The sequence below is a fragment of the Ornithorhynchus anatinus genome, chromosome 18, assembly GCF_004115215.2.
Source record: "Ornithorhynchus anatinus isolate Pmale09 chromosome 18, mOrnAna1.pri.v4, whole genome shotgun sequence".
NCBI lineage: Eukaryota > Metazoa > Chordata > Mammalia > Monotremata > Ornithorhynchidae > Ornithorhynchus > Ornithorhynchus anatinus.
This window is the reverse complement of record NC_041745.1, coordinates 9,126,655-9,154,419: the sequence shown is the minus strand read 5'-3', so window position 1 is coordinate 9,154,419 and position 27,765 is coordinate 9,126,655. Positions and strand designations below refer to the sequence as shown.

Sequence of the window (27,765 nt, the reverse complement as noted above, 5' to 3'; positions counted from 1 at the left end):
GTCTCCTGACTCCTGCTTCTCTAAACCTGGGCTTTAAAAATTTTAAAATGGTACAGCAATTTTTACACTAAAACCTGAAAGCACGCCACTGAGTGCCAAAAGCTACAAGATCTAAACTGTCACAAATCTGGAAAAGCCATTTCAGACCAGTGAGTCTAGGACTTGTTTCTGAATCTTGAATGAGTACAGCTGAAGAATACATTATTTTCTCCGATTAGTAAATCACAAACCTCTCAAAAAAAAAAATAGCTCAGATTTTTCCAGAATAACTCAACTTTGAACTGAGTTTAAGATAAGGAAAATTGAAGTGGAAGGGTTTATTGGTATTATGTGCAAGGAAGAGTAAAGGGGTTAAAATAGACTGTCGTTTTAATGCCTATGATCAGGCCCACAAGCAAAACAAATGAAAGGTATTTATTTCCTCTTGTCTATATGATAACATGCTTTTAGGAGTTTTTAGTAAAATATACTGTAGAGAAAGGAATATATGCAGTATTTGAAACTGGGCAACAGAAAGAATCTGTTGTATTTGCCACCTACCAATTCCATATTTCGTCCTATAATATTCTTTAGTAAAGTCATCGCAGTCACAGAGGAGGACCTTTCTTCCCCAGACATTGATGGTAGCCCCCAGGGTCAGGTCATTGTCTTTGTAAAATTCCTGGAGCACGTGTCCTGTCTAGCACAAAAACCACAGATTTGATACCATGCTATGAGAATTGCAAAATAACATGAGAGAATTTTGTTAAAAAGTTGAATTTCTGTGATTTAATATAATATTCAAATATAATAGATTCACTTGACCTAGACAAACCTCCAGTGGTTGCCTAACCTTCTCTGCATCAAGCAGAAACTCCTCACCACTGGCTTTAATACACCTGACTGGATCTCTTCATGTTCTTCTCCCACTACAACCGGGCCAGCAAACTACACTCCTCTAATGCCACTCTATTCTCTCTCGCCATTGACCCCTCGCTCACGCCCTCCCCCGGTCTGGACCCCGCTCCCTCCTCACATCTGGCAGTCCCATGCTCTCCCCAACTCCATAGCCTTTCTAAAACCACATCTCCGTTCATCCAGTCATATTTATTGAGCTCTTACTGAGGGCAGAGCACTATACTAAGTGCTTGGGAGACTACAGAGCAACAATAAACAGACACATACCCTGCCCACAATGAGCTTACAGCCTAGAGGCAAGCTTAGGAAGCCTTCCCTGAACTAATCATTCATGTAATAATAATAATAATAATAGTAATGGCATTCGGTAAGTGCTTATTATGGGCCAAGTATTGTACTAAGTGCTGAGATACGAGATAGTTAGATTCCATATGGAGCTCACACTCTAAGTAGGAAAGAGAGGGGTACTGAATCCCCATTTTGCAGATGAGGAAACTGAGGCACAGAGATGTTAAGTGATTTGCCCAAGGTCACACTGCAGCCAAGTGGTGGAGCTGGGATTGGAATCTGGGTCCCCTGCCTCCCAGGCTCTTGCTCTTTCCACTAGGCCACACTGCTTCATCACACCCTAGTCCCGTATCCCCCCACTCACAATTGCATCACCTATGCACTTGAGTCCTTACCCCCTAAGCATTTACCCCACCTCCCCCGACAGCACTTATGTACATACTTTTAAAGTCAGTTGCTTCCAATTATTGTCATTTATATTAGTGTCTGTCTCCCCAGCTAGACTGTAAGCAGCTTGAGGGCAGGGGTTGGGTCTACTAATTCTATTGTACTGTACTCTCTCAAGTTCTTAGTACAGTGCTCTACACAGTGTAAGCACTCAAAGACGATGGACTGACTGTCCTAATTTTCAAGCATTCTCTTAGCATTGTATGACTTCAAAACTTATGAAAATTTAATGTCAACTACACCCAGTCAATCGCATTTATGGAGCACTTAGTGGGTGCAGAGCACTGTACTAATCACTTGGGAGAGTACAATATAACAATAAACAGACATTCCCTTCTCACAACAGGCTTATTTCTCCTGGTCTTAAATAATTTCCCTCGGATTGCATCCTTTTTACCACAACCTATAGGGAAAAAGTATTTCACTGTGTGCATATCAATAGCCGACTTCAGATACCTGAATACTAGAAAGTATCAAATATACCCACTTGATCTTTACAGATCTCTCACCTTACGATTATCCAGAATGTAACGTCCTTTATTCCCCACTAATCCTCCAAATACATTGAGAAGGGTGCGATCTGTAATTTGGCCGGGTTGATACATTCCAGTTGGGGCAAACTGCCAGATAGATAAAGCAAGGAGAGACAGTTATTGACTTACCACATTTTGATAAGAAAAACTTCTAAAATCAATTACATAATATCTTGAATGTGTCAGGTGCTTTTATTTTTCCAAAGTTCTTTCATATCGGTTCTTTCAATTTGTCCTCCTATTATATCTATGAGATAGATACCTACTGGACTCAAGGTACTTTATAAATGATCATTAGTAGTAATAACAACAAGAAATGTGGTATATGTTTACTGCTTACTATGTGTCAAGCACTGTACCAAGCAAGCGCTGGGGTAGATACAGGATAATCAGGTTGGAGCTCCTTATCTTCCCTCCCAAGCCCTGTCTTCTTCCTGACTTCCCTATCACTGTGGATGGTACGACCATCCTTCCCGTCTCTCAAGCCCGCAACCTCGGTGTCATCCTTGACTCGGCTGTCTCATTCACCCCACACATCCAATCCGTCACCAAGACCTGCCAGTCTCACCTTTATCATATCGCCAAGATCCGCCCTTTCCTCTCCACCCAAACAGCTATTTTACTGGTACGGGCTCTCATAATATCCCAGCTGGATTATTGTGTCAGCCTTCTCTCTGATCTCCCTTCCTCCTGTCTCTCCCCGCTCCAGTCTATTCTTCATTCCGCTGCCCGGCTCCATCTTGCTGCAGAAACGCTCTGGGCATGTCACTCCCCTTCTTAAAAACCTCCAGTGGTTGCCTATCAACCTCCGCATGAAACAAAAACTTCTCACTCTAGGCTTCAAGGCTCCCCATCACCTTGCCCCCTCCTACCTCTCCTCCCTTCTCTCTTTCCACTGCCCACCTCGCACGCTCCGCTCCTCTGCCGTCCACCTCCTCACCGTCCCCCGTTCTCGCCTATCCTGCTGTCGACCCTTGGCCCACATCCTCCCACGGTCCTGGAACGCCCTCCCTCCTCACCTCCGCCAAACTAATTATCTTCCCCTCTTCAAAACCCTACTGAGAGCTCTCCTCCTCCAAGAGGCCTTCCCAGACTGAGCTTCCCCTTTTCCCCCTGTTCCCTCTCTGCCCCCCCTTCACCTCCCCTCAGCTAAGTCCCCTTCCCCCCCTTTCCCTCTGCTCCTCCTCCTCTCCCTTCCCCTCCCCTCAGCACTGTGCTCATCTGCTCATCTGTATATATTTTTATTACCCTATTTATTTTGTTAATGAGATGTACATCCCCTTGATTCTATTTATTGCTATTGTTTTTGTCTGTCTCCCCCGATTAGACTGTAAGCCCATCAATGGGCAGGGACTGTCTCTATCTGTTGCCAAATTGTACATTCCAAGCGCTTAGTACAGTGCTCTGCACATAGTAAGCGCTCAATAAATACTATTGAATGAATGAATGACGCTGCCCCTGTCTCACATGGACTTCACAGTCTGAATAGGAGGGAGAACAGGCATTCAATGCCCATTTTACAGATGAGGACACTGAGACCCAGAAAAATTAAGGGACAACCCCAAGGTCCCACAGCAAGAAAGTGGGAAAGCCAGGATTAGAACCCAGATTCTCTGATTCCTAGGCTCATACTCCTTCCACTAGGTCATGCTTTTTCTCCAAAGGCTATGTCATGGGAAGCAGCAATATGCATTATAGTGGATGGCCAATTACCCAAATGAACTGGAACCCAGGTTAGTTCACATAGTCAAAAGATGATAAATATCAGATTTGGCTCTCTCAAGACGACACAGCCCATTTTGCCCGATTATCCTAACTGTTTAGCAATTATCAAAACTCCTGAAAGAGTCAAAAAACACAGCCTCCATCCTTGAAAGATTTTCATTATACCCATTCTGTCTACATCAGGGAAGGCTTTATCATTTGTCTCAAAACCATTTTCCTCCTTCAGGCTCAGCTGTCTACCCAAGACTAGGGAAAAATCTGAACAGTGTTAACCTAAGTAACCTGAATTCACAGTTGAATTCTTCCTGGACTTCATGCTGTCTTTAAACCCAATTGGGCCAATTTTTCAACTACTTTGAAAATGTGTTGTATGCAAAAAGTAGTTGGTTACTTGGTTAAAATAATCTCAGTGCTCTGGATATATACATTGCAACTTCGGTCCTGCTCCTACTCTACAACATTCAGAATCACAATTCAAGACTTTTCAATATGAAAGGAAAAGCAACATTTGATGTAGTTTCTCTCCCCTGCCCCCCCCTTTTTTTTTTTTACCTTAGGCAGCTTTCTTCTGTTAAGGAATAAAGGAACAGCATCTCTGCCTGAGTTGGCTTGGATCACTTCTTTTATCTCAATGGTATCGTCAGCCAAAAAGTAGTGGAGGATGAGTTTTCTTGGATCTCCAAATACAGATTCAGTGTCATCCCACAAGCAGAAGAAACGCAGAACATGGCCATCATGCTCCAAGAATTGGCCCAAGGTATCAATGTGTTCATAAGGGCGAAAGGGATTCATCTTATCTGTCACCTGCAAATCAAGGAGTTGGGAGAAAGTGTTTTTTCCACTTAAGTGCTAACCTGCAGGCAAATGAGCACAAAGACATGTTCTTCCTGGAATGTTCTAAGGTGTTTTCAAACACTTCACTCAGTCAAATCAAAAACAAGAACTTTAATCAAGTCGTTGATTTGAAACAGACTTTTGTTGCTGAAAGTCCTTTCAGCATACTTTGAAAAACTAAAATTCCTCTTTCAGACCACCCAAAGACATTTATATCTTTAAATGAAGCTGCTTGATTTAAAGAAAACAGAGTAAGGGTGATGGGTGCTTGACAAGAAGTTTAAATATTCAGTACGCTCTACTTGAAATTGAGGATTTGGGAAATCCATTTGCGATTAAATGGATAGGTCAATAATCTGATAAAATATCTTCTCCCTAAACCCTCGATTTGACTCTTCACTCGCTGTAGACCCCTGGCCCACATCCTACCTCTGTCCTTGAATGCCCTCCCTCCTCACAACCGCCAAACTAGCTCACTTCCCCCCTTCACAGCCCTACTTAAAGCTCACCTCCTCCAGCAGGCCTTCCCAGACTGAGCCCTCTTTTCCTGTGCCCCTCCTCCCCTCCCATCGCCCCTATTCCCTCCCTCTGCTCTACCCCCTCCCTGCCCCACAGCACTTGTGTATATATGTACATATTTATTATTCTACTTATTTTATGAATGATGTATACGGATCTATAAATCTGTTTATTTATTTTGATGCTATTGATGCCTGTCTCCTTGCTTTGTTTTGTTGTCTGTCTCCCCCGTTCTAGACTGAGAGCCCATTTTGGGGTAGGAATTGTCTCCATCTGTTGCTGAATTGTACTTTCCAAGTGCTTAGTCCAGTGCTCTGCACACAGTAAGCACTCAATAAATATGACCGAATGAATGAGAAGAGGAGGCCGCCAGCTAAGGGCATTCCCAAGTGTAGACAAAGGAGCTTCCCTTCTCGTCCCGTAGTCCCCAGTCAGTGCCCAAGGATTACAGGATGGGAATAGCTGCCATGATCCTCCTCCAGTATGGCTATGGACAGCCATGATCTTGTGAGTCCAAGGGTAGGAATCACTGAAGGTTTAGTATGGGGTCTTGGGGTTAAATGCCAAGTCAATTTTGATGGAGAGGGAATGGGTGGGCTCTCCTTCTCTTTAAGTTTTTGTCAGACACAACTGCCTGGGAAGCTTTCATTATAAATCCTGCTCAGTGGAGAGGGCTGGGTTAGATAACCGTTCAAGATCTCTTCCCTGCCTGATAGCGCCATGATTGATATTAAAACTTTTTTTATAGTTTTTACCATAATTATTATGGCATACATTAAGCACTTACTACTTGTCAAACACTGTTCTAAGCGCTGGGGTAGACACAAGTTAATCAGGTTGGACACAGTCTCTGTACCACATCGGGCTCCCAAGTTTAAATAGGAGGGAGAGCAGGTATCGGATCCCCATTTTACAGATGGGGAAACTAAGGCCCAGAAAAGTTAAATGACTTGCCCGAGGTCATACAGCAGACATCTGGCAGAGTCAGGATTAGAACCTGGGTCCCCTGTCTCCCAGGTCTGTGTTCTGGCCACTAAGCCGCGCTGCTTCACTGATATAAATAATTTCTTTGGACTTATCAGAAGTGGTCTAAGGAATGTGTTACTAATTTTATCCATAGGGTACAAAGATACACTTTATCCACACAGGCTCTTTTCAGTTTAAATTGCTTACTTTTGGCTCCAAATTTTGAAATAGCAGACACTTGGGAAGTATGTGCACAAACCCAACAAAAATCCTGTTATTGAATTCCTAATTTTACCTACTCTCCTAAGGTCATTAATAATATTTGGAAGAGGTTTAGTATTGAAGCCATTCTTCTAATGCGCAAGTATTTCTTAAATGATCTCACCACTTAGGCTTATTTCTTAGACTGCATGTAAATTATTTTCCTATTGTTTAATAGTTTATGAAGTTTATGCTTTGCCCTTTTAGCTTCATAGAATACCTAACGATTCACAATTGGCCCAGCACATCACCAATCAGTATTGTAGGTTGACATGTATAGTCATGTACAGAGAACAGAAATGCAGATGGATTTCAATTTCTCCATATTTCTTCCCAGAGGTCCTGAGACCTGGCAAGAAGAAAATTTTGTATTTATCTACACTTGCTCAATCAAGGTGCACAGCAAACTCGTAAATTATGTTTGTCAACCCATCTGCCTCAAAGAAGCAGCATGGTCTAGTGGATAGAGCATGGGCCTGGGTCAGAAGGACCTGGTTTCTAATTTTGCCTCCATCACTTGTCTGCTGTGTGACCTTGGGTAAGTCGCTTCACTTCTCTATGCCTCAGTTATCTCATCTGTAAAATGGGGATTAAGACTGTGGACTCCATGAGGGATATGAACTGTTTCCAACTTGATTAGCTTGCAATTACCCCAGCACTTAGTACAGTGCCTGGCACATAGTAAGTGCTTAACAAACACCATTTAAAAAAAACAAAAAACCTCATCTCTGTCTTGGGGAGGTTTTCAGATGCACATCCTAGGATGAATACATTTAGGGAGGATTAGATCAACAGATGAGTTATCCTAAAGGGAAATGACTAAGTGTTTGAATGACAGCAGATCGAACTTTAGCAGAACTAGAATGTAACTAGTTAGTTATCTTTATGGGTTTTCAATAAATTGCCAAATTAAACAAAGAGCTGAATTCTCCCCTCCCTACACAGAGAGAATGGGAGAAACTAGCTATATTAGGGCATTGACAGATACCCTGTTTCCTCAAACAATATATCGAGCGGCAAGCTCTGGCACAGTCCTGTGAGAAAGGGGATCATGCTGTCGTAAAGTGGAAGTGGCCAGAGACCCTGAGGTTACAATTCTCCCATCTAGTAGACCATTCTAATCCGTTCCTGAAGAGGAGACAGGACGCCCTCGGCCAAACCAACCACAGCTTTCTCATCTCCCAGCAGCTCTGCCCTCCAAGTGCCATGGGAAATTATCCTTTTGAGCCAAACCCTGACTCTAAAGAAGAACCAGTATGGGAATCCAGTCTAGTACGGTCCGCAGACAGAAAAGAGAGCGGAGCAGGAGATACTTTGGTACCACCTCCATTCTAATTTCTCCTCAGGGAAAACCTCGCTTCAGCTCCTCCTTCTAAATTTAGAGGGTAGTAGCCGCACGCCTCCTGAGTACAAAGAATAGAGCTTCTCTGCACTTCCCACCCTGTATGTGACCTAGACAGGTCGGCTATTATTTGCTGTTGTGTTCCCAATCAGTCAATGGTATTTATTGAACCCTTACTGTATACAGAGCAGCATGGCTCAGTGGAAAGAGCACGGGCTTTGGAGTCAGAGGTCATGGGTTCGAATCCCGGCTCTGCCACTTGTCAGCTGTGTGACTGTGGGCAAGTCACTTCACTTCTCTGAGCCTCAGTTCCCTAATCTGTAAAATGAGGATGAAGACTGTGAGCCCCACGTGGGACAACCTGATTCCCGTGTCTACCTCAGCGCTTAGAACAGTGCTCGGCACATAGTAAGCGCTTAACAAATACCAACATTATTACTAAGTGCTTAGGAGCCTGAAAAACAGTCTGGCACTTCATATTTTGGGCATCCCCTTAGGGACCACATGCAAGAACGTTTGGGGGGGTTATGGGGCATATCCCCCCGAGGCCATCCTTTTCTACTCAAAGGAGAAAGGGAAAGGTTGGCAGAAAGAAAGGGAAAAGCAGGCTAAAGATATTCATTAGTAATAAGAATTGCAGCATTTTTGACATGTGCCAAACACTGGGCTGAGCGCTGGTGTAGGTACAATTCAATCAGATCAGACTCAGTCCCTGTCTCATGTTGGGCTCCCTGACCATCCAAAACATTTCAGTAGTTAAAGATGACTCCCCCATTGGTACCATCCTCCCTTACCTTCTTCCGCTCTTTCATGTAAGGATCTTCTGGACAAAAGACCGGGGGGTTTACCCGGACTCCCAGTTTCCTCAAAAAATGTTTGGTGAACTGGTCACAGTCTACAATTTTGTATTTCTGGGCATAAAATATGACTTCAGTGTCGACGTTGAAGAAGTCTACCGTATAAAACCGATCCTCATCGGGAGGTGGAAGTGGAATCCGATGTCGCCGAACAATAGTTCCTATGATGGGAAATAAGGCAAATTCTGTGCTGAGAGATTCTGTTTTTCCCTGCGTGGTCTTATATCAGAGGCCTTCCCTGACTAAGGCCTCATTTCTTCTTCTCCCAGTCCCTTCTGGGTCACCTTTGCAGTTGGATTTGTACCCTTTATTCACCCCTAACTTAGCCCCACAGCACTTATGAACATATCCATAATTTGTTTAATATTGGTCTCCCTCTAAACTCATAAAATTAGAACTGGCCTGGGATATTCAAAAACATATTACATTAAAAAAACAGAGTGCAGATTATTTAATCATTTAAGTTAGACGTTTAAAATAAATTGCAGATTTAACAATCTATAAAAGTGTAGGCAATTGAGGCATTTTCAGGCGCCATTACAGCTACTAAAAATGTTTACATTGATAATTTTTTCCAGTCCACGATCTTCAGATTGGCCAAAAGCTTCTTCTGAGACTTGCTTTACATAATATCACTTAGCAGTGATGGATTCTCTTTTACTGATGGATGAGCATTAAAGTTTTGTGGCTATGAATAAAATGCATAAAATGCTTTGTGCCAAGCAGATGTTCCTTACAGAATTTTTTTTTTCCTAGGCAAAGGCTTCGTTTTCCTGCATTGCTACTTTAGCTGTGCAAGTATATTGTTTCTGGTTCTTTTATAACGTGTCACCAACGTCAGTGTTATAAGAAGCAGCAACGTGACCTAGTAGAAAGAGGAATGGGATTGGGAGTCAGAGGACCAGGGTTCTAATCCCAACTCTACCACTTGTCTGCTGAGTGACTTTGGGCAATTCACTTCACTTCTCTATGCCTCAGTTCCCTCAACTGCAAAATGGGGATTCAGTACCTCATCTACATCCTACTTAGACTGTGAGCCCCATGTGGGAATGGGACCTATCTTGTATCTACTCCAGTGATTGGTGCATAGTAAGCACTTAATAATGATGATGGTATTTGCTAAGCGCTTACTATGTGCAAAGCATTGTTCTAAGCGCTGAAGCATTAAATACCACTATCATTATTATTATCATCAATTCTTCACTATCTTGGCCAGCATGCAGTTTGTAGTGATTGCTTCCTAACTACTTGATCGGCTAGACACATTTGAAAAGCAGACTGCAAAGGATCTTTCTACTTCTTGAATGGTCATCTTCTTGAATGTTTACCTGCTGTTCATTATCCATCAAACACTAATTCTGGCCATCTAGCATGGGAACTAAATGCCTAATCCAGCAAAAACTGAAACTGGAGATTGAAGGGTTCATGGAAGTAAGTACTGTGAGAATCAAGCACTTTGGGGTTCAAGACCTTCTATGGCCGCTTAATCTTGGCACGAAAAGCAGTGTGGCCTAATGGAAAGAGCAGGGGCTGCAAGTCAGGAGATGAGGGTTCTAATCCCAGCTCTACCACTTGCCTACTGTGTGACCTCAAATCCGACAATTACTCGCCCCCGCTTCAAAGCCTTATTGAAGGCACATCTCCTCCAAAAAGCCTTCCCTAACTTAGCCCCCCTTTCCTCTTCTCCCATTCCCTTCTGCATCACCCTGACTTGCTCCCTTCGTTCTTCCTCCCTCCCAGGCCCACAGCCCTTATGTCCATACCTGTTATTTATTTATAGTAACGCCTGTCTCCCCCTCTAGACTGGAAGCTCATTGTGGGCAGGAAATGTGTCTGGTTTTTATTGTACTCTCCCAAATGCTGAGTACAGTGCTCTGCACACAGGAAGCACTCAACAAATACGATTGAATGAATGAATGACCTTGGGCAAAGTAATTAACTCCTCTGTGCCTCAACTTCTTCATCTGTAAAATAGGGATAAAATACCAGTTCTCCCTGCTCTATCTGTGACTGTGACTCTTGACTGTGCCCAACCTGATTATTTTGTATCTACCCCAGGGCTTACTTAAGTTCTTGACACACAGTAAGAGCTTAACAAGCACTACAGTGATTAAGTCTTTATTGTGCTGATGACCCAGTGTGCAAGTCTTAAAAGCCAGACAGCAGGACTGAGCACCACTGAGCTGCACATATTAACTTCAAGTTTGAGGATAAGCATTTAGTGCAGTGCTCTGCACACAGTAAGAGCTCAATAAGTACCATTGATTGATTCAGGTCTTTCTCAACTGTGGCCGACATTTAAATCACCAGAAGGCCTCGCTGATGATTTTAGCAACCCTCCTTATCAAGGAAAACATCTTGAAATTACCCAGTGCTGAGGGAGCAGGATATTATTGGTATTCTGAACAATGGTTTTCTTAATGTTGATGACAGGCTGAAGCATGATGCTACTAATGCAAAACCATCCCTTAGAGTATTGGGCAGTCAGCATGTAGTTATAGTAAAACACGTGCCAGAAGGTTAACACTTAGTATTTGAAAACTGGCCCAGCATATTAAAAATCCTACCATCTGTGCAATATTAAACCTGAACACCCTTGTCCCTCCATCTAAAGGTATTTAGCAGCCCTGCAGCACAACACAGGAGAGCAAAGCACCCGACCTGGTTTGATGCTCTGCCAAAATTAAATGGTTTGAGCCCCTTCTTTCAATTAACAACCCTCAGCGAACCTACCATCGAGAAATGGCTGATGAGCTCGACAGATTTATGTGGCCTGAAGAATTTACCTAAGCCTGTATTACAGCTTCCATTTAACGCCCCCGTGAGTCAGAGTGAAGAAAATAACAAAGCATTTGCCCCCACTCTGTCTAAAAGAGTACCTTATTCATGGTCTCCTAGGCTGACTAGAAACCCCTCTGTCTTTACGCCAGGGACCTTTTCAGTAATTTCGCTGATGAATCATTTGCCGAAACTCTACCAGCAGACCTGGGAGTTATGGGGCAGAGCTGAAAAAGGCTAAGAATTTCCAAATGGGACTCTCAAATCTGGTTTTGGGGACCTGTTAAATCTATGAAACCTGCCCCCTCCAAGTTCCACCCCCCACGCCCTCTCTCCCAGACATCCAGCTCAACTTTCCCTCAGAATGCCTTCAGCTTTGTGTAGATAAATTATTTTACTGCCCTATGTGTTCTGAGATGTCAGTTTTGTTCCATAAAGATACTAAAACCCATGACTCCTTGGGAATTAAGGATGATTTTGATACCTTCAAGCTTTCTGATGCTGTCCCATCTTCAGAATTTTCACTTAGGAGTTGGGAACAATTCTTAGATATGTCATACCATTCAATAGCTTATCAACATCAACAACAGTATCAGTATCCACGGTATTTGATAAGTGTTTGCTTTGTGCAGAGCACTGAACTAGGCACTTGAGGAACACTCAAAACAAGTCAAACATGCTCTCCCTGCCCCCCAAGGAGTTTACAGTCTAATGGTGGAAGCATTGTGGTCTAGTGGATAGAGCCTGGGCCCGGAGTCAGAAAGACCTAGGTTCTAGTCCCAGCTCCTCCCCTTGTCTGTTGTGAGACTTTGGTCAAATCACTTCACTTCTCTGTGCCTCAGAGACCTCGTCTGTAAAATGGGGATTAAGACTTTGCGCTTCATGTGGGACATGGACTTTGTCTAACCCGATTATCTCGTAACTACTGCAGCACTAAGAACAGCGGATGGCACGTAGTAAGCACTTAACGAACACCATTATTTTTGTTTTAAAAAGGCAGTAACATACACTTCAGTTCTGCTATTAAATATACTTGAATCTACTGAACTGTTTTCAATGGCAGGGGAATCCACTAAGGTTTTTAAAAAAGCAGTACACCTCTCATAAAATGATGTTAAGTTCAAAACATTGGTCCTTCGTTAATGTGTGTCAATATTATCTTCCTTCAGCTGAGTAAAATCTACATTATGCCATTCAAAGGATAAAACTATCCTCCTCTGGGGATTGGGACACTAACAGGCTGGCTTGAGTTAATGAAGAAGGCACATTCACATTTTGCAGAAAAACCAATACAATTAAATGAAACAAACTAAATACCAAAAGTGAGCAGGTCTATCTAGACAGAGAAGGAGATTCGTCTCAGGGAGAGCAGAAGGCAAGCTCTAGGATATGACATTATGTAACGCTGCTTTGATACTGGAGCTCACAAAAATCCCATTTCTAGGTGAGGTTTATAAAACCACAAATCTCTCTTCTTCTAAAAGCAATTTCATGTAGCAGCAGGCCTACATTTGCACTGTGCAATCAGTGACTGCCTTCTCAGCACAGAATTGCCACTTTTGGCTGTGGTACCCTAAAATGGAGACAGCTATTTGGAGAGGGAAGCCAGGAAGACGGAGAGAAGACAAGAGGGATTTTCGGATCATTCAGTCAGGACAGGGAAACCTCCATAATGCCAATGGGCAGGTTGCCATGGGGGTGGTGCCGCTGGAGACAGGGCTTCCCAAATACTGGGGACAACACAGTTCAGTGACTGGTCTTTATGGCTCCATCGCCATCTCTTCCAGAGATGCAGAGGATTCTAGGGCCCTCAAGGAAAATGCTGAAACACCCTCTGAGGGAATTTTCTGCTGGAATAGGAATTGATTTTAAACGTCCGCCTCCCCCATTAGAAGCCTATAACCTCAGTGTCGCCCTTGACTCTTCACTGTCTTTCAACTCTCACTTTCAATCTACTGCTAAATCCTACCTGTTCTTAATATACAATATCTCCTGGATCCACCTCTTCCTCGACACCCAACCTGCTAATCACTCTGGTATAAACTCAGGTTGTAGCCTGCCTGGATTATCACTTCACTGATTGCCCTGCCTCCAGCCACTCCCCACTCCAATCTGTCTTCATGCTGCTGCACCACTCATCTTCCCAAAGTGTCACCTGGTCCTCATCTTTCCTGTCCTCCTAACCCTCTGCCGCCTTCTCCGTAGCAAAGCAAAACACCTTACGATCGGTTTTAAGGCTGTCCACCCCATCATCAGCTCTCTTCCCCTGCTATTCCCCAGTTGACTCTCCTGGTTTCTCCCAAACTAATCCCCTCACCATACCTTGCTCTCAACGCCCCTGCTCCTTCCCCTCCTGCACCCTGTTTCCTCCAGGTTGAAAATCCTTCCCTCCCCCAGTTAAACAGGCCATAGCTCTCTATACATTCAAACCTTCCTAAAATTCCAACTCCTTCAATATGCCTTCTCTGATTAAGTCCCAGCACCTTCAGTCATATAACCAATCAGCAAACTCTAGTGCATTTGAACATTTATCATTTCAGTATTTTCATAAGCATTTTATTCCATTGAACTTTCAATTATTTAAACTGCTCTATCTGTTGTCGTTATGTTTGTCTCCCCCATTAGAGTGCAAGCTTCTTGCGGGCAGGGAATGTGCTCCTTCTTTATTTTGAACTTCCCCAGTGCTTAGTGAAGGGGATAATACCAAGTGGACACTCAACGAATACTGTTACTACTAGCAATCAATAAGTCAATGGTATTTATTGAGTGTTTACTGTGTGCAGAGCACCGTACTAAGCACTTGGGAGAGTTCAATACAACAGAGTTGGTAGACATGTTCCCTGTCTACCAACAGCTTGCAGCCTAGTGGGCTCAGTTAAGCACAGCTTTATGTTTTAACAATAATGAAAATAATTATAAATAGTAATAATAGTGGCATTGGTAAGTGCTTACTATGTGAAACGATCTTGAGATGAACAAAAAGTGTGAGCCGGAGATATAAGGTGATTAGAATCACTAAGGAAAATGATAATTGTGGTATTTCTCAAGCTTTTACTATGTGCCAAGCACTATGCTAAGTGCTGGGGTAGAAACAACGTAATCAGATCAGACACAGTCCCCATCCTACCTGGGGTTCACAATCTAAGATAGAGGGAGCACAGGTGTCTTATCCCCATTTTTTACCAATAAGAAAACTGAGGCACAGACAGGTTGAGTGATTTGCCCAAGGTCTCCCAGCAGGCAGGGTAGCCCTGGAATTAGAACCCCGGTTTCCCGACTGCCAGCCCTGTACTCTTTCCACTCAGCCACACTGCTTCTAAGCCATAATGGAAAGAGCTATTTTGGGCAGAGAAATGGGTCAGAAGAAGAAAGTTGGCAAAGTGGACACTATTTTATAAGAGTCAGCTAACCAAACAATAATTACCCAGAAAGTGTAATGATACGTGTTCTCTCAGCTCATTAAAGAGCCTAGATGCACCAAATAAATGTGTGTAGCTGCTAAAACTAATTCATTCCCCTAGCTGATTTTCTGCAAATCTGGGGATCAACAGTTAGTGTGGCCCAGTGCTTGGACTCAGCTGGGTTGCTTAGGTCATGTGACAAGATGAATTTAACAAAATTAATAAGGAATCAATACTAAAACAAAGGGAAAATTTTTTCGACATTTATATACCAAGTTTTAGCGGGATTTGACACCTAAGGAATCTCCATGCTAAAGTGCCATTTATGGAGACTTTTTCACTGTGGCTCAGTGGGAAGAGCACGGGCTGGGGAGTCAGAGATCATGGGTTCAAATCTGGCTCCACCGTTTGTCAGCTGTGTGACTTTGGGCAAGTCACTTAACTTCTCTGGGCCTCAGTTACTTCATCTGTAAAATGGGGACTAAGACTGTGAGCCCCACGTGGGACAACCTGATCACCTGGTATCCTCCCCAGCACTTAGAACAGTGCTTTGCACATAGTAAGCGCTTAACAAATACCAACATTATTATTATTCAAAGAAATAAAGGGGAATAAATAGGAAAAAACAAATACAAGTGAAGAAAACAAAAATCTCTATGTGAAATAGATACCTTGTGGAATTCCACTATTTTTCACCTGTGGTTCAACCACTTGAATTGTATCATCTTCAAGGTAGAAGAAGATTTTACAGTGCCTTATTCTATACAGCTCTTGATTTTTATCAGGGACTTCATCTTCAAAATAGGCATCAAAAGACAATACCTGTTCAAACCATAACATGAAGACAAGAATAAAGAATAATTCGGTGTAACCATACAATGGAAAACTTGTATGTATATGATTAAAACAAAACAAACAAAAAGCTGACCAATGAACCGACATGAACCAATGAACCAAAAATATTGTACAATTTATAGTCTGGATTCAATCTCAGCATTTGCCAAACCTGACTTATCGATTGCTATGGGGGGGGGGGGAGGAAGCAAGACAGATTTACTTAATGTCAACTGATATAAATCAGGGATATGGTCATCACTGACAAGGAAATAGATTGTTTTTCCCTAGATTTAAGACTTACAGTAGGCACTACCCAAAGTCCGACTAGTAAAGGTAACAGTCATCGTCATTTATCTTGGAGTAAAAATGAAATATTTCTTAATGCCTGTACTTAATATCTAAAATGGAATACACCAAGAAAAAAACATAAAAAATAGTATCTTGGAGGTGGAGCATAAAACATGTACAGGGCAACTGGAAAAAATTAGTCAGGCGAGGAGAGTTTTATTATATCTTAAAGAAACTGTGGGGATTATGGGGATAGAGATTATCATGCAGAAAAGTCTATTTGACTATATATTTTGAGAAAATGGAACTGCATAAGCCTAATTGTCATCCTGTATTCCAGGTTCCCCCATCTGAATAAAGAAAACACTATAACAATGGGACAAAATGCTACAGTTATATAGCATCTTTTCACTTTGGAGCCTCTTGAAAGAGTTTCAAGACATTGTAGGATCTACTGTAATAAAGGTAAAGATGTGTTTTTAACTACTTTAATATCAGAGTTTAAACGACATTTGGAAGAGTCATTTATTGATCTTTTAAATGATGGCTTTTTAGAGTGATTTGGGAGGAGGTGACAAAGCATATTCTTCTGCCAAATACAGGAAATGATGTGGGAGAGGCGTATAAGGATTCCATGGGACAAAAGTGTGTAATCAGTGACCTCAAGCACCTGAACTCTCTTCGCCAGGGATGGCCCATTTGGATTCAGGCTTGGCTTTAACACCAAAGAATGTGATCAACATCCCTGGAAAGTACACCACAAACCCTGTTATCTTCAGCTTGGTCGATGCTTCGGCAGTATAGGGGAATCTAGGGAGCTTTTTGTGAACAAAAGTGTCACAAAAACTGAAGAACGTTTGCTTTTCAAAATCAGCTTGGAAGTCATTGTTAGCATAGGGGCCAACTTTTCACGTTGAGCACAGAGATGAAAAGGGAAGGGATTTTAGGTGCAATGAGGACAGGAATGGAGCAGACTTCATGACAGCCACCATTATAGGTTGTTTTAGCCCTGCTTGGAAATGCTTAGATCTTGCCAGGGGCTGAGGGTGATTCAGCCTAGAAGTCCAGCACAAAAAGCTTGTGGGAGTTATTGCTCCCATTGCCAATGGGGATTGGGCCACTATGACCTCTAGCAATCATAATAATTGTGGTATTTGTTAAGCACTTATGTGCTGTACTAGGTGCTGGGGTAGATAGAAGATAATCAAGTCAGACACAGTCCAACTTATAGTCTAAGTAGCAGGGAGGATGAGTATTGAATCCTCATTTTACAGATTAGGAAACTGAGGCACAGAGAAGTTAAAGGACTTGCCCAAAGTCACAGAGCAGGCAAGTGGCAGAGCCGGGACTAGAACCCAGGTTCTCTGATTCCCAGGCCGGTGCTTTTTCCACTGAGTCGACACTGCTGGAGTGCAACTTGTAACCTTAAATTCAGCTGTCTTTTGGGGGCAAATCTGGAAAGATATATTTATGCTGCAAATATATAAAAGTGCAAGTTGTCAGTAGTTGTAGTAAATGTTGGCTTTAAATTAAGTGATAACATTCTTAAAATGAATACTCTCTTCTTATAAATTATCCTGCCACTTAGTGGGATATGGGCATTTGGATTTGCAGAAGCAGGTAACTGTACACTTTTCAAATGAAATTAAATTGAATCAATTAATCAATGGTACTTAATGAGCACTTACTGTATGTACAGCATGCTACTAAGCACTCAGAAGAGTACAATTAGTGCTAAACACTAGTATAGTAACCAAGTGCTAATTCATTATTCACTTATTTGTTAATTTATACATCTTTCCCTAATCTTGCTTTTACCAGTTACATCTTTGTTTTTCCTCTTAACTGAAACAATTCACCTTTCCTGTTTAGACTGAAGTGTTTTTATGATATTTTCGCCAAGCACTGCAGTAGGCACTGGAATAGATACAAGATAATCAGGTTGGTCACAGTTCCAGTTTCATATGGAACTGACAGACTCAATAGGAGGGAACGGGATTTTACATTTTACCTATGAGAAAACTGAGGCTCAGAGAAGTTAAATGACTTGTCCAAAGTCACAGAGCAGACAAGTGGCAGAGCTTGGAGTAGAACCTAGATCCTTTGATTCCCACATGCTGCTTCCTTTAAAGGGCAGGGATTGTTTTGTTTTTTGGTTGTTTCTTCATTGCCTTCTTTAAAGTGCTTAGTACAGTCTCTGCACACAATAGGTGCTCAATAAATACCACTGATTAACTGATTAACGATAACAGGAAAAAGCCACAAAAGCTATAGAAGAGATCCTAGGATAAGACTGTCAAAACAACAACTAGTTCCTAAAGTCCTTAATCTGATGGTCACCTTATTACTTCCAAGAGACCTTCCCCCCAAGTTTTGAAACCCTTTTTATGCATCCTCCGAGCTAAAAAAAAAATCAGATCGTGACTGATAATGCCCTGAGTTTTACATAGAGCATTTTTCTTTCCAAAATGCTTTAACGTCAAATATCACATTTTATCCTCACATTACCCTGGTACGGTTGAGGAAGATATAATTGACCTCATTCTATGGATAAGGAAACCGAGGCATAGGAAGGTTAATTAATTGCCCAAAGTCACCCAGTAGGACTACGGCAAAGTTGGGACTAGATCACAGGTCTCTTAACTGAAGCTCTTTCCCTTAGGCCATGGTGACCAAATATGGTGAACATACTTTAAAGATATTTGCTGCTTAAAGCATTACTAACTGCGTAATTTGTCTACAAAAAATAAAGTAAAATGAGTGGTAGATAGAGCTCACTTTAAAAAAGGAAAAGGTCTGTTTTTTGTTTTGCTGAATAATCAATTTAGAAAATCTTTTTTTAACTAGCATGCTAGATCACCACCTCATCAGCAAGTAAATATTTTATAGGCTTAGATTCTTATCTCGAGTCCAATGAATATGTAATTAAAGATGACCAGCAGGACAACCGGGGAATTACGTTTCTTTTTGTGAAAGCTGATGTACCTAAGCCACACATTTCCCCAAATAGTTCAGAGTTAAAATGATCCCACACTCACAAAAGGCCATACATGATTTGGCAAATTATAAAAGAGATTGCAAAATGAAACACTGAAAAGATGGAATCCGATTCAACTTGTAACCTGGTTATGTTTTATGCATTTTATTCAGGAGCTTAATAGCTTAGCTTGTTCTTTGGAAGAAATCATAAAAACCCAGATCTGGTATTTCCGGGGGTGCCAAAGAGCCCAGGATTTTATACAGGGAGTAGCTTTTTTTTTTTTTAAATGGTAATTGTTAAGTGCTCACTATGTGCCCACTGCTATACTAAGTGCTGGGGTCAACACGAGCTAATCAGATTGGACACGGTCAGTATCCCTCATGAAACTCATAGTCTTAATCCTCATTTTACAGATGAGGTAATTGAGGCCCAGAGAAGTTAAGTGACTTGCCCAAGGTCACCCAGCAGACAAGTGGTGAAGCTGGGATTAGGCTCGAGGTCTCTCCACTGACCCACGCTGTTTTCAGGGCTGAGAGTCATTGAATATAGTGCCATTGCCCACCCCAGTCCGAACTGTGCCAGAAGAAAAATGGTGGCCGTGGTTAATGGTGCCCAGCATTTCCACTAGTGGGGCAGGACCACTGGGATTTCTCAAGGGTTCTGTGTGTGCCATTATACAAAGCAGGCTACATGTTCCCCAATTTATCTTCCTTTGGAAGCCCTCTCTGTAATGATTGTAGTCTGCTTTCTAGGACTGCCTGGATGAACTAACCCATGTGTAGGCCGCTAAGTCCCTCTTCCTCTTCGGGCCTGAGGAGATCAAAGTTCCATTACAAACTGGGCAGAACTTGGCGGTGAAACCAAATTATAGAACCAGATCTTTATGGATGCAAGCTTCTTGTGGGCACGGAACGTATCTACCAACTCTGTTAATATTGGAATCTGCCAAGCCCTTACTGCAGTACTCTGGCACAAAGTAAGAACTCATTAAATATGTTTGATTGGTAGGACTTAGCCGACAGCTATTGAAGGAGCGCAAAGAGACTGATTCCTATCACCTTTTCTTTCTTGGGCATTTCAAGTCCCAAGATCCTAGGAGGACTACTCTTCTTCAAGAGACTGAAAGATGCTGGGAGGAGATGGACCCAGCCAATAGGAGTTTTTGAAGATCGTATCATTGTTCTGAAACTGAGATAATTAGGAAAATGAAGGAATTTGCATTTTTTCATTCTGCTCTCTCCTTGCATCCAAACAAAACTTCAGTGGTGACATGAGGTTGGCAGTTACTCCTTATTCCCTAGTTCCCTCTCTTGACTTTAAGCTCCTTGTTGGCAGGGCTTGTGTCTATCAACTCTGTTATACTGGACTTTCCCAAGTGTACTACAGTGCTCTGCCCTCATTAAGCACTCAATCAATACCACTGATTAATTGATTGATTCCTCTAGATGGTAAGCTCTTTGTGGGTAGCGATCACATCTACATACTCTATTATATTGTACTCTCCCAAGGCCTTAGAGTCTAGTACTCTGCACATAGCAAGCACTTAGTAAATACCCTTGATTAACCAATTGATTCTTTTCATCTGTATGTCTCTTATGGGCAGGGATCATGTCTACAAACTCTACTATGTTTTACTCTCCCAAGGACTTAGTACAGTGTGCATTCAGTAAACGACTCCGTAAGTACCACTGATTGATTGATTCCTCCACCAATATTCACATATCACCACATGGGTATTTCCAATTCTGGGGTGTGTGAATGGATGTGAAATTTTGGAAAGTTCAAAAGCTGACCAACTAAGGCTTCTGAAATGGAATTTTTAAATTTATAACTCAACACGTGCTCTCCTCAGAAACAAGGACTGGTTGTAGAAGTCATGGAACAATCACTTTCTAAGTTCCATAAACTTCATCTCTCTTTCCAGCCTTGAGACTATTTCATGAGGAGCAACCTAGCTGTGACTCTCTAAAACGAGTCATAACTTCACTGGTTCCCTTCTCTCCCCCTATAAATGTTACCCTGAGAACACTCCATCACTATATTGAAGGAGGTTTCTTTAATACAAACTTCACTCCATAGCCCTCTTTTTCCTTTTCTCCTATTCTTCAGATTTCACCCTTGGAAATGGTTATTACTAAATTGGAGGGTTATGACATAAATGTTCTCTCGAATCATTTCACAATCTAGTTACTTGGAATGAAATGACTTGGCTAATGGTATCACAACGGGCATGCAGCGACTAACAAATAGACTTCACCCGTAAAAGCATTCTATAAAAATAAAAGATTGGCACTCCGCATTGACCTGCAGACTTCATCACATATACGCTGTCGATGCTACCCTAGAGTCAGGAATTTTCAGCAGTCTTCACTCATATTTACTTGGTTTGGGGACTAGCTAGCTGCCCCATATGTGCAGATATATATATATTTTTTTTAACTGGGGGCTCAGGTTTTTCCAGAAGAGTCTTTTTGTACCAGTTGCATTCACCTTCCCTGTCCTGACTCTGCAGGTCTTAAAATTAAGTGTGAAATTTGAAAATCATTTTTCTAACATAGCATAGTGACATACCTGCTTATCAAATGCAATCCATGATGGGGCATCACTTCCCACTCCTCGAGGAAACACGCTGTACTTGGGCGTGGGTTTTTGCCCTGGCAGCGGCTCCCCTCCAATACCGGGTTTGTCTCCACTCAGCAGCATACCAACCCTGTTGCAAAATCCCCAATGTTGAGATTTGTGAAACTTTTCTTTCCCGAGCTGTGAAAACAAAGAGCAGCGGCCCCAGGGTTAATCTGTATGAATTTTCTTTATCCTTTGGAAAGGTGAAGAGGTTTTTCAAACCATGGGCTTTCCCCTTCAATTTAACTCTATTTATTGAGCACTTACTGTGTACCCAGCACTGTATTAAGCGCTTGGGAGAGTACATTATATAACAATAAACAGACACGTTCCGTGCCCACAAGGAGCTAATATTAAATAACAGTAGTGGTATTTTTTTTTAAGTGCTTACTATGGGCCCAAGCCTGGGCTAAACACTAGAGTTAATACAGTGCAATCAGATACAGTCCCTGTCCCACATGGGACTCAGTTTCCCTTCACTGCACATAAACTGCCCTAAGGTCACCAATGACCTCTTTCTGGCCAAATCTAACAATCTCTACTCCATCATAAATCTCTTTGACCTCTCGACTGCTTTCAACACTGTGGATCACTCCCTTCTCTTGGAACACTTTCTAACCTTCACTTCATTGATACTGTCCTCTCCTCGTGCTCCTTGTATCTCTCTGGCCGCTCGTACTCAGTCTCTTTCACAGGGTTCTCTTCTGCCTCCCACCCTCTAACTGTGGGGGTCCTTCAAGCTTCATTTCTGGGTCCCCTTCTATTCTCCATCTACACCCATTCCTTTGGAGAACTCACTGACTCCCATGGCTTCAACTACCATCTCTACGGGGATGATTCCCAAATCTACCACTCCGACCCAGCCTCTCTCCTTCTCTGCACCCTCTCCCATCCTCCTGCCTTCAGGGCACCTCCACTTGGATATCCCGCCAAAACCTCAAACTTAACTTGTCCAAAACAGGACTCCTCATCTTTCTACCCAAAACCCATCCTCCCCATGATTTTCTCATCACTGTGGACACCACCACCACCAACCTCCATCTCACGAGCCCATAACCTTGGCATTATCCTCGACTCTCTCAATCAACCCACATATTCAATCTGTCGTCACCAGACCCTGTCATCGCTAAAATCCACCTTTTCCCCTCCATCCAGACTGCTACCACACTGATGCAAACACTTATCAAATCTCGCCTTGATTGCTACATCAGCCTCCTCACTTACCTCCCTGTTTCCCATCTCTCCACACTCCAGACCAGACTTCACTCTCTTCTGCATCACCTAGACACTTCAATTCGTACCCTTTAAGCACTGCTTATTCACCCCTCCACAGCCCCACAGCACTTCTGTACACATCTGTAATTCATTTTAATGTGTAGCTCCCCCTCTAGACTGTAGGCTCCTTTGGGCAGGGAAAGTGCCTATCAAGTCTGTTGTACTGTACTCTCCCAAGCTCTTACTGAATTGCTCTGCACTCAGTAAGTAACCAATAAATACTATTGATGGGTCGACTGATTGTTGAATTGTGATTACCTGTCAAATGCTACTCTCAGAGAGGAAAGGCAAAGCAGTGTTTGGAGGATTTATTGTAAGAGGTTAACAGAAATTGGAATGGAATCTAGGTTCTCAACTGATCATTTGGGTCCTCTCTGGTTACCTTAGCTAAATCAGCAACTTGGTGCTTTGGGGGACATAAAATTTAAATTAAATTTAATTTATTAATCTTTGCCTTCCCATCTATAAATAATTTGGAGACTGGATGTTAATTAAGCCCCTGGATCTGGTCTAAACCACTGTTGGAGGTCTAACTATTAAAGGAGAAAGTCAACAGGTATTCACTGTCCTTATTCTGCCAGAAAAGGACTAATTTGGAATAGTTTTTTTCAGTAAGGTTGCATGGGAACTCATTATTCTACTATTAATTGCTTTCACCCTTTAAGGAGAAGCAGCGTGGCTCAGTGGAAAGAGCCCGGGCTTCGGAGTCAGAGGTCATGGGTTCGACTCCCGGCTCTGCCACTTGTCAGCTGTGTGACTGTGGGGAAGTCACTTAACTTCTCTGTGCCTCAGTTCCCTCATCTGTAAAAAAAAAAAAGGGGGATTAACTGTGAGCCTCACATGGGACAACCTGATTACCCTGTATCTCCCCCAGTGCTTAGAACAGTGCTCGGCACATAGTAAGAGCTTAACAAATACCAACATTATTATTATTATTAAGTGTAGAAATAAGGCACAGTAAATTTGACTATCCCTAAGGCTGATTATGCTAGGAAAAGCTAAATCAGACATCAAACTAAAGCCAGACATGCCTCAGAGACAAGGTCATCCACAATACTAGTCCCAGAGATTTTCACATTTTGTACTCATCAATCAGTGGTATTTATTGAGTGCTTACTGTGTAGAGCACAGCACTAAGAACTTGGGTGAATACCATACAGTACAATTAGAGAAGCTATGCTACATATAGCTTGTATATTTGTATATAACTTGTATATACAAATATGTAAGTGTGGTGAGGGTGGAGAGGGAAGAAGAGCAAAAGGAGCAAGTCAGGGTGATGCAGAAAGAAGAGGGAGATGATGATGACGGGGAAGCAGGACAAAAATGGAAAATTGGAAGAGTCAAAGGCAGCATAATCCCCAGCAACAAGCTACTGACCAGGAAATCAAATTAGCTGAGATTCTACGGAGAATGTATTTTGAATGTTGGGAGCATGGTTCCAAGTGCGACCACATATGAAGCACAGACCTGTTTGCAAGCTGAGAAACAATTTCAGACCAAGAATCACTGAATCAAAGGTATTTAATGAGTGCTTACTGTGTGCAGAGTGCTGTACTAAGCACTTGGTTGAGTATAATATAATAGTTGGTAGAATAGTGTGGGTGGTCCCCCTCCCCCAGAATGTAAGCTCCTTGAGGACAGGGAATGTCATTGTTTATTGTTGTATTGTGCTTTCCCAGGCGCTTAGTACAGTGCTCTGCATGCAGTAAGTGCTTAATAAATAGCGTGGCTCAGTGGAAAGAGCACGGGCTTTGGAGTCAGAGGTCATGGGTTCAAAGCCCGGCTCTGCCACTTGTCAGCTGTGTGACTGTGGGCAAGTCACTTCACTTCTCTGTGCCTCAGTTACCTCATCTGTAAAATGGGGATTAAGACTGTGAGCCCCACGTGGGACAACCTGATTCCCTTGTGTCTACGCCAGCGCTTAGAACAGTGCTCTGCACATAGTAAGCGCTTAACAAATACCAACATTATTATTATTAAATATGATTGAATGAAGAAAGGGGGACGGAAGAGAGAAGAAGGTGGAGAATGGAGGAGGAGGGAAAAAAGGAGGGATGGAGGGGGGAAGGGGATGTGGAGGAGAAGGGAAAGGAGAAAAAGAGAAGCAGCATGGTGTAGTGGCTAGAGCACGGGCTTGGGAGTCAGAATGTCATGGGTTCTAATCCCAGCTCCATCACTTGTCTGCTGTGTGTCCTGGAGCAAGTCACTTCACTTCCCTGGGCTTCAGTGACCTCATCTGTAAAATGGGGATTGAGACTGTGAGCTCCATGTGGGACAGGGACTGTGTCCAACCCAATTTGCTTGTATTCACCCTAGCACATATAGTACATAGTACTAGGTACTTGGCACATAGTAAGCACTTAAATACCAGAAGAAGAAAAAGAAGAAGAGAGGAGGGAAAGGAGACTTGTCAGCTGTGTGACCGTGGGCAAGTCACTTAACTTCTCTGTGCCTCAGTGACCTCATCTGTAAAATGGGGATTAAGACTGTGAGCCTCACATAGGATAAAGTGATGACCCTGTAAATTTACCCCAGCGCTTAGAACAGTGCTCTGCACATAGTAAGTGCTTAACAAATACCAACATTATTAAAAGAGGAATAGGAGGAGGGAAAGGAGGGAAAAGAAGGAAAGGAGGGAAAAGAGGAGGGGGAAGGAAAGGAGGAGAAGGAGGGAAAGGAAGAGGAGGGAATGGAAGAAAAAAAGGAAGAGGAGGAGGAGGAGGGAAAGGAAGAGGAGAGAAAGGAAGGAAAAGAGAGGAGGGAAAGAACGAAAAAGAGGAGGAGGGAAAGAAAGAAAAAGAGGAGGGAAAAGAGGAAAAAGAGGAGGAGGGAAAGGAAGAGGAGGAGGAGGAGGAAAAAGTGGAAGAGAGAAAGGAAGAAAAGGAGGAGGAGGGAAAGGAAGAAAAAGGAGAGAGGGAGGAGGAGGAGGAGGGAAAGGAAGAAAAAGAGGAGAGAAAGGAAGGAGGAGGGAAAGGAAGAAAAAGGATAGAGAAAGGAGGAGGAGGAGGGAAGGAGAGCAGTCTGTCCTCTCCCCGTGGGTCCGGGCAGTAACTCACGTTCCTATCGAAGGAGTTACCGGGCAGCAAGGGCAGAGCCATGATGCTGGACCGGGCCGGGCCGGAGCCGAAGGCGAAGACGGGGCGAAGCGCTAGCGTTCGGGACGCAGCGTTGCTTGGACTCCTGTTGCCTGGAGACCGCGATGACGTCACCTGGGCGGGGCGGGGGGCCCTTCCATCCCGCCCACCCCTCCCCTCCGGGCTCTGGAACAACAATGATAATTCTAGTATTTGCTAAACCCTTCCTACGTGCCAGGCACTGTACTAAGCAAGTGGGGTTGGACACAGTGCCTTGTCACACGTGGGGCTCACAATCTCCATCCCCGTTTTGCAGGTGAAGTGACTGAGGCACAGAGAGGTGAACTGACTTGCCCAAGGTCACACCGCAGACAAGTGGTGGAGTCGGATTAGAACCCATGACCTTCCGACCGCCAGGCCTGTGGCAGTCCGTGCTCTATTCCGCTACACCATGCCGCTTCTCTATGTGAAATACTTTGGTAAGTGATGAAAATTTTGGTGTCATTTTCTGCATTCTTCCGCTACTGTACCTGCAGTAAAGACTATGCCTGCTGTCCTGGGTTTTGATCTGGAGCCGGCGTGTGGATTCATTGTGCGCTCACTGTGTGCACAGCACAGTACTAAGCGCTTGGAAAATACAATTCGGCAACAGAAGAGACAATCCCTACCCAACAATGGGCTCACAGTCCAGAAGGGGGGAGACAGACAACAGAACAAGTAAACAGGCATCAATAGCATCGATAGATGATTGTATTCTGCAGTGGCCTTATTCATTTATATACATCTTCCTTAACACTCATGTGTTTATATATACTCTAATTTTAACTTTTCTAGTTATAAATATTTTGATGAAAATAATGGCAGTTATTAAGAGTTTACTGTGTCCTAAGATTGTAGGCCCCCTGTGGATAGGGGATATGGCATTTCATCATTCTGAATTTCCAAGCATCTACTACTGGTAACCTGTTGAGAGGATTCTGACTCAAATCTTGCCAGCAGTGGAAAATGATAATAACAACAATAATAATAATAATAGTGTTTACATGACAAACTCGCTGTGGGCAGGGAATGTGTCTGTTATGTTGTTCTCCCCCAAGCACTTTGTTCAGTGCTCTGCACACAGCAAGCGCTCAGTACATGCCATTGACTGATAAACCCTGGGGCAGATACTATCAGATCACAATGGTAATTGCAGACTATTTTACAGATAAGAAAACTGAGGCATAGAGAAGTGCCTTGCCCAAGGCTACAAGGGCGGAGCTGGGATTAGAATCCACGTCTCTTGAATCCCAGGCCTGGGCTCCTTCCCCTAGGCCACATTGCTTCTCCAAGGTAGTCATCTACCCCACACTCAGCTCTCACCTTTCTTCTTGAAAATGCATAGTACATAAACTGCAACGACCAGGCTCTCCTAATATCACAGGCACTGTTTACCTTGTTGTGCCCCAGAACATCAAAGCTGGAGGAATTACCTGGGGAGAGGGTTCGGCAATGTGTTTCAAATTAGGTAGGGATCATTTTTAGGCTAGTTCATAAGAGCATCCAAGTATGAAACCCTTTTCATCAGCCTTCCTTTCTTCTGAGTTCTAGCATTATGGTAACTTCATCAGACCTAAAGCAAAGTAATATTTGCTAAACAAAACAAATCTAGATTTGGAAGGGAGGTGTTTGTGAAACAACCATCTTAGATGCAAAAAACATCTTGAGTTTTGAAAGTAAGGTATTTGCACGTACATTTTACGTGTGTGGCGTCTTGTCAATACCCTAGTCAAAAATCTTCCCAACTCTATTAAAATTTATCAAAAGTGGAACAGTCAGAGTTTGCACTGAGGGATGTG

The 27,765-nt window shown here is 42.9% G+C and overlaps 1 protein-coding gene across 1 annotated transcript in view; it reads right to left on the bottom strand.

Annotated features, from left to right (window-relative positions):
- Window positions 1-26,005, bottom strand: part of EFHC2 (EF-hand domain containing 2) — a 60,832-nt gene extending 34,827 nt beyond the window's left edge. Inside the window, exons 1-7 of the mRNA XM_029083124.2 lie at window positions 25,910-26,005; window positions 21,525-21,713; window positions 15,520-15,670; window positions 8,607-8,830; window positions 4,443-4,694; window positions 2,142-2,252; window positions 541-679 (exon numbers count right to left, since the gene is read on the bottom strand). Coding sequence (XP_028938957.1) covers window positions 541-679; window positions 2,142-2,252; window positions 4,443-4,694; window positions 8,607-8,830; window positions 15,520-15,670; window positions 21,525-21,713; window positions 25,910-25,951 — 1,108 coding nt within the window. The 5' untranslated portion in view covers window positions 25,952-26,005. The remainder of the gene's footprint in view (window positions 1-540; window positions 680-2,141; window positions 2,253-4,442; window positions 4,695-8,606; window positions 8,831-15,519; window positions 15,671-21,524; window positions 21,714-25,909) is intronic.
- Between the last annotated feature and the right edge of the window lie 1,760 nt (window positions 26,006-27,765).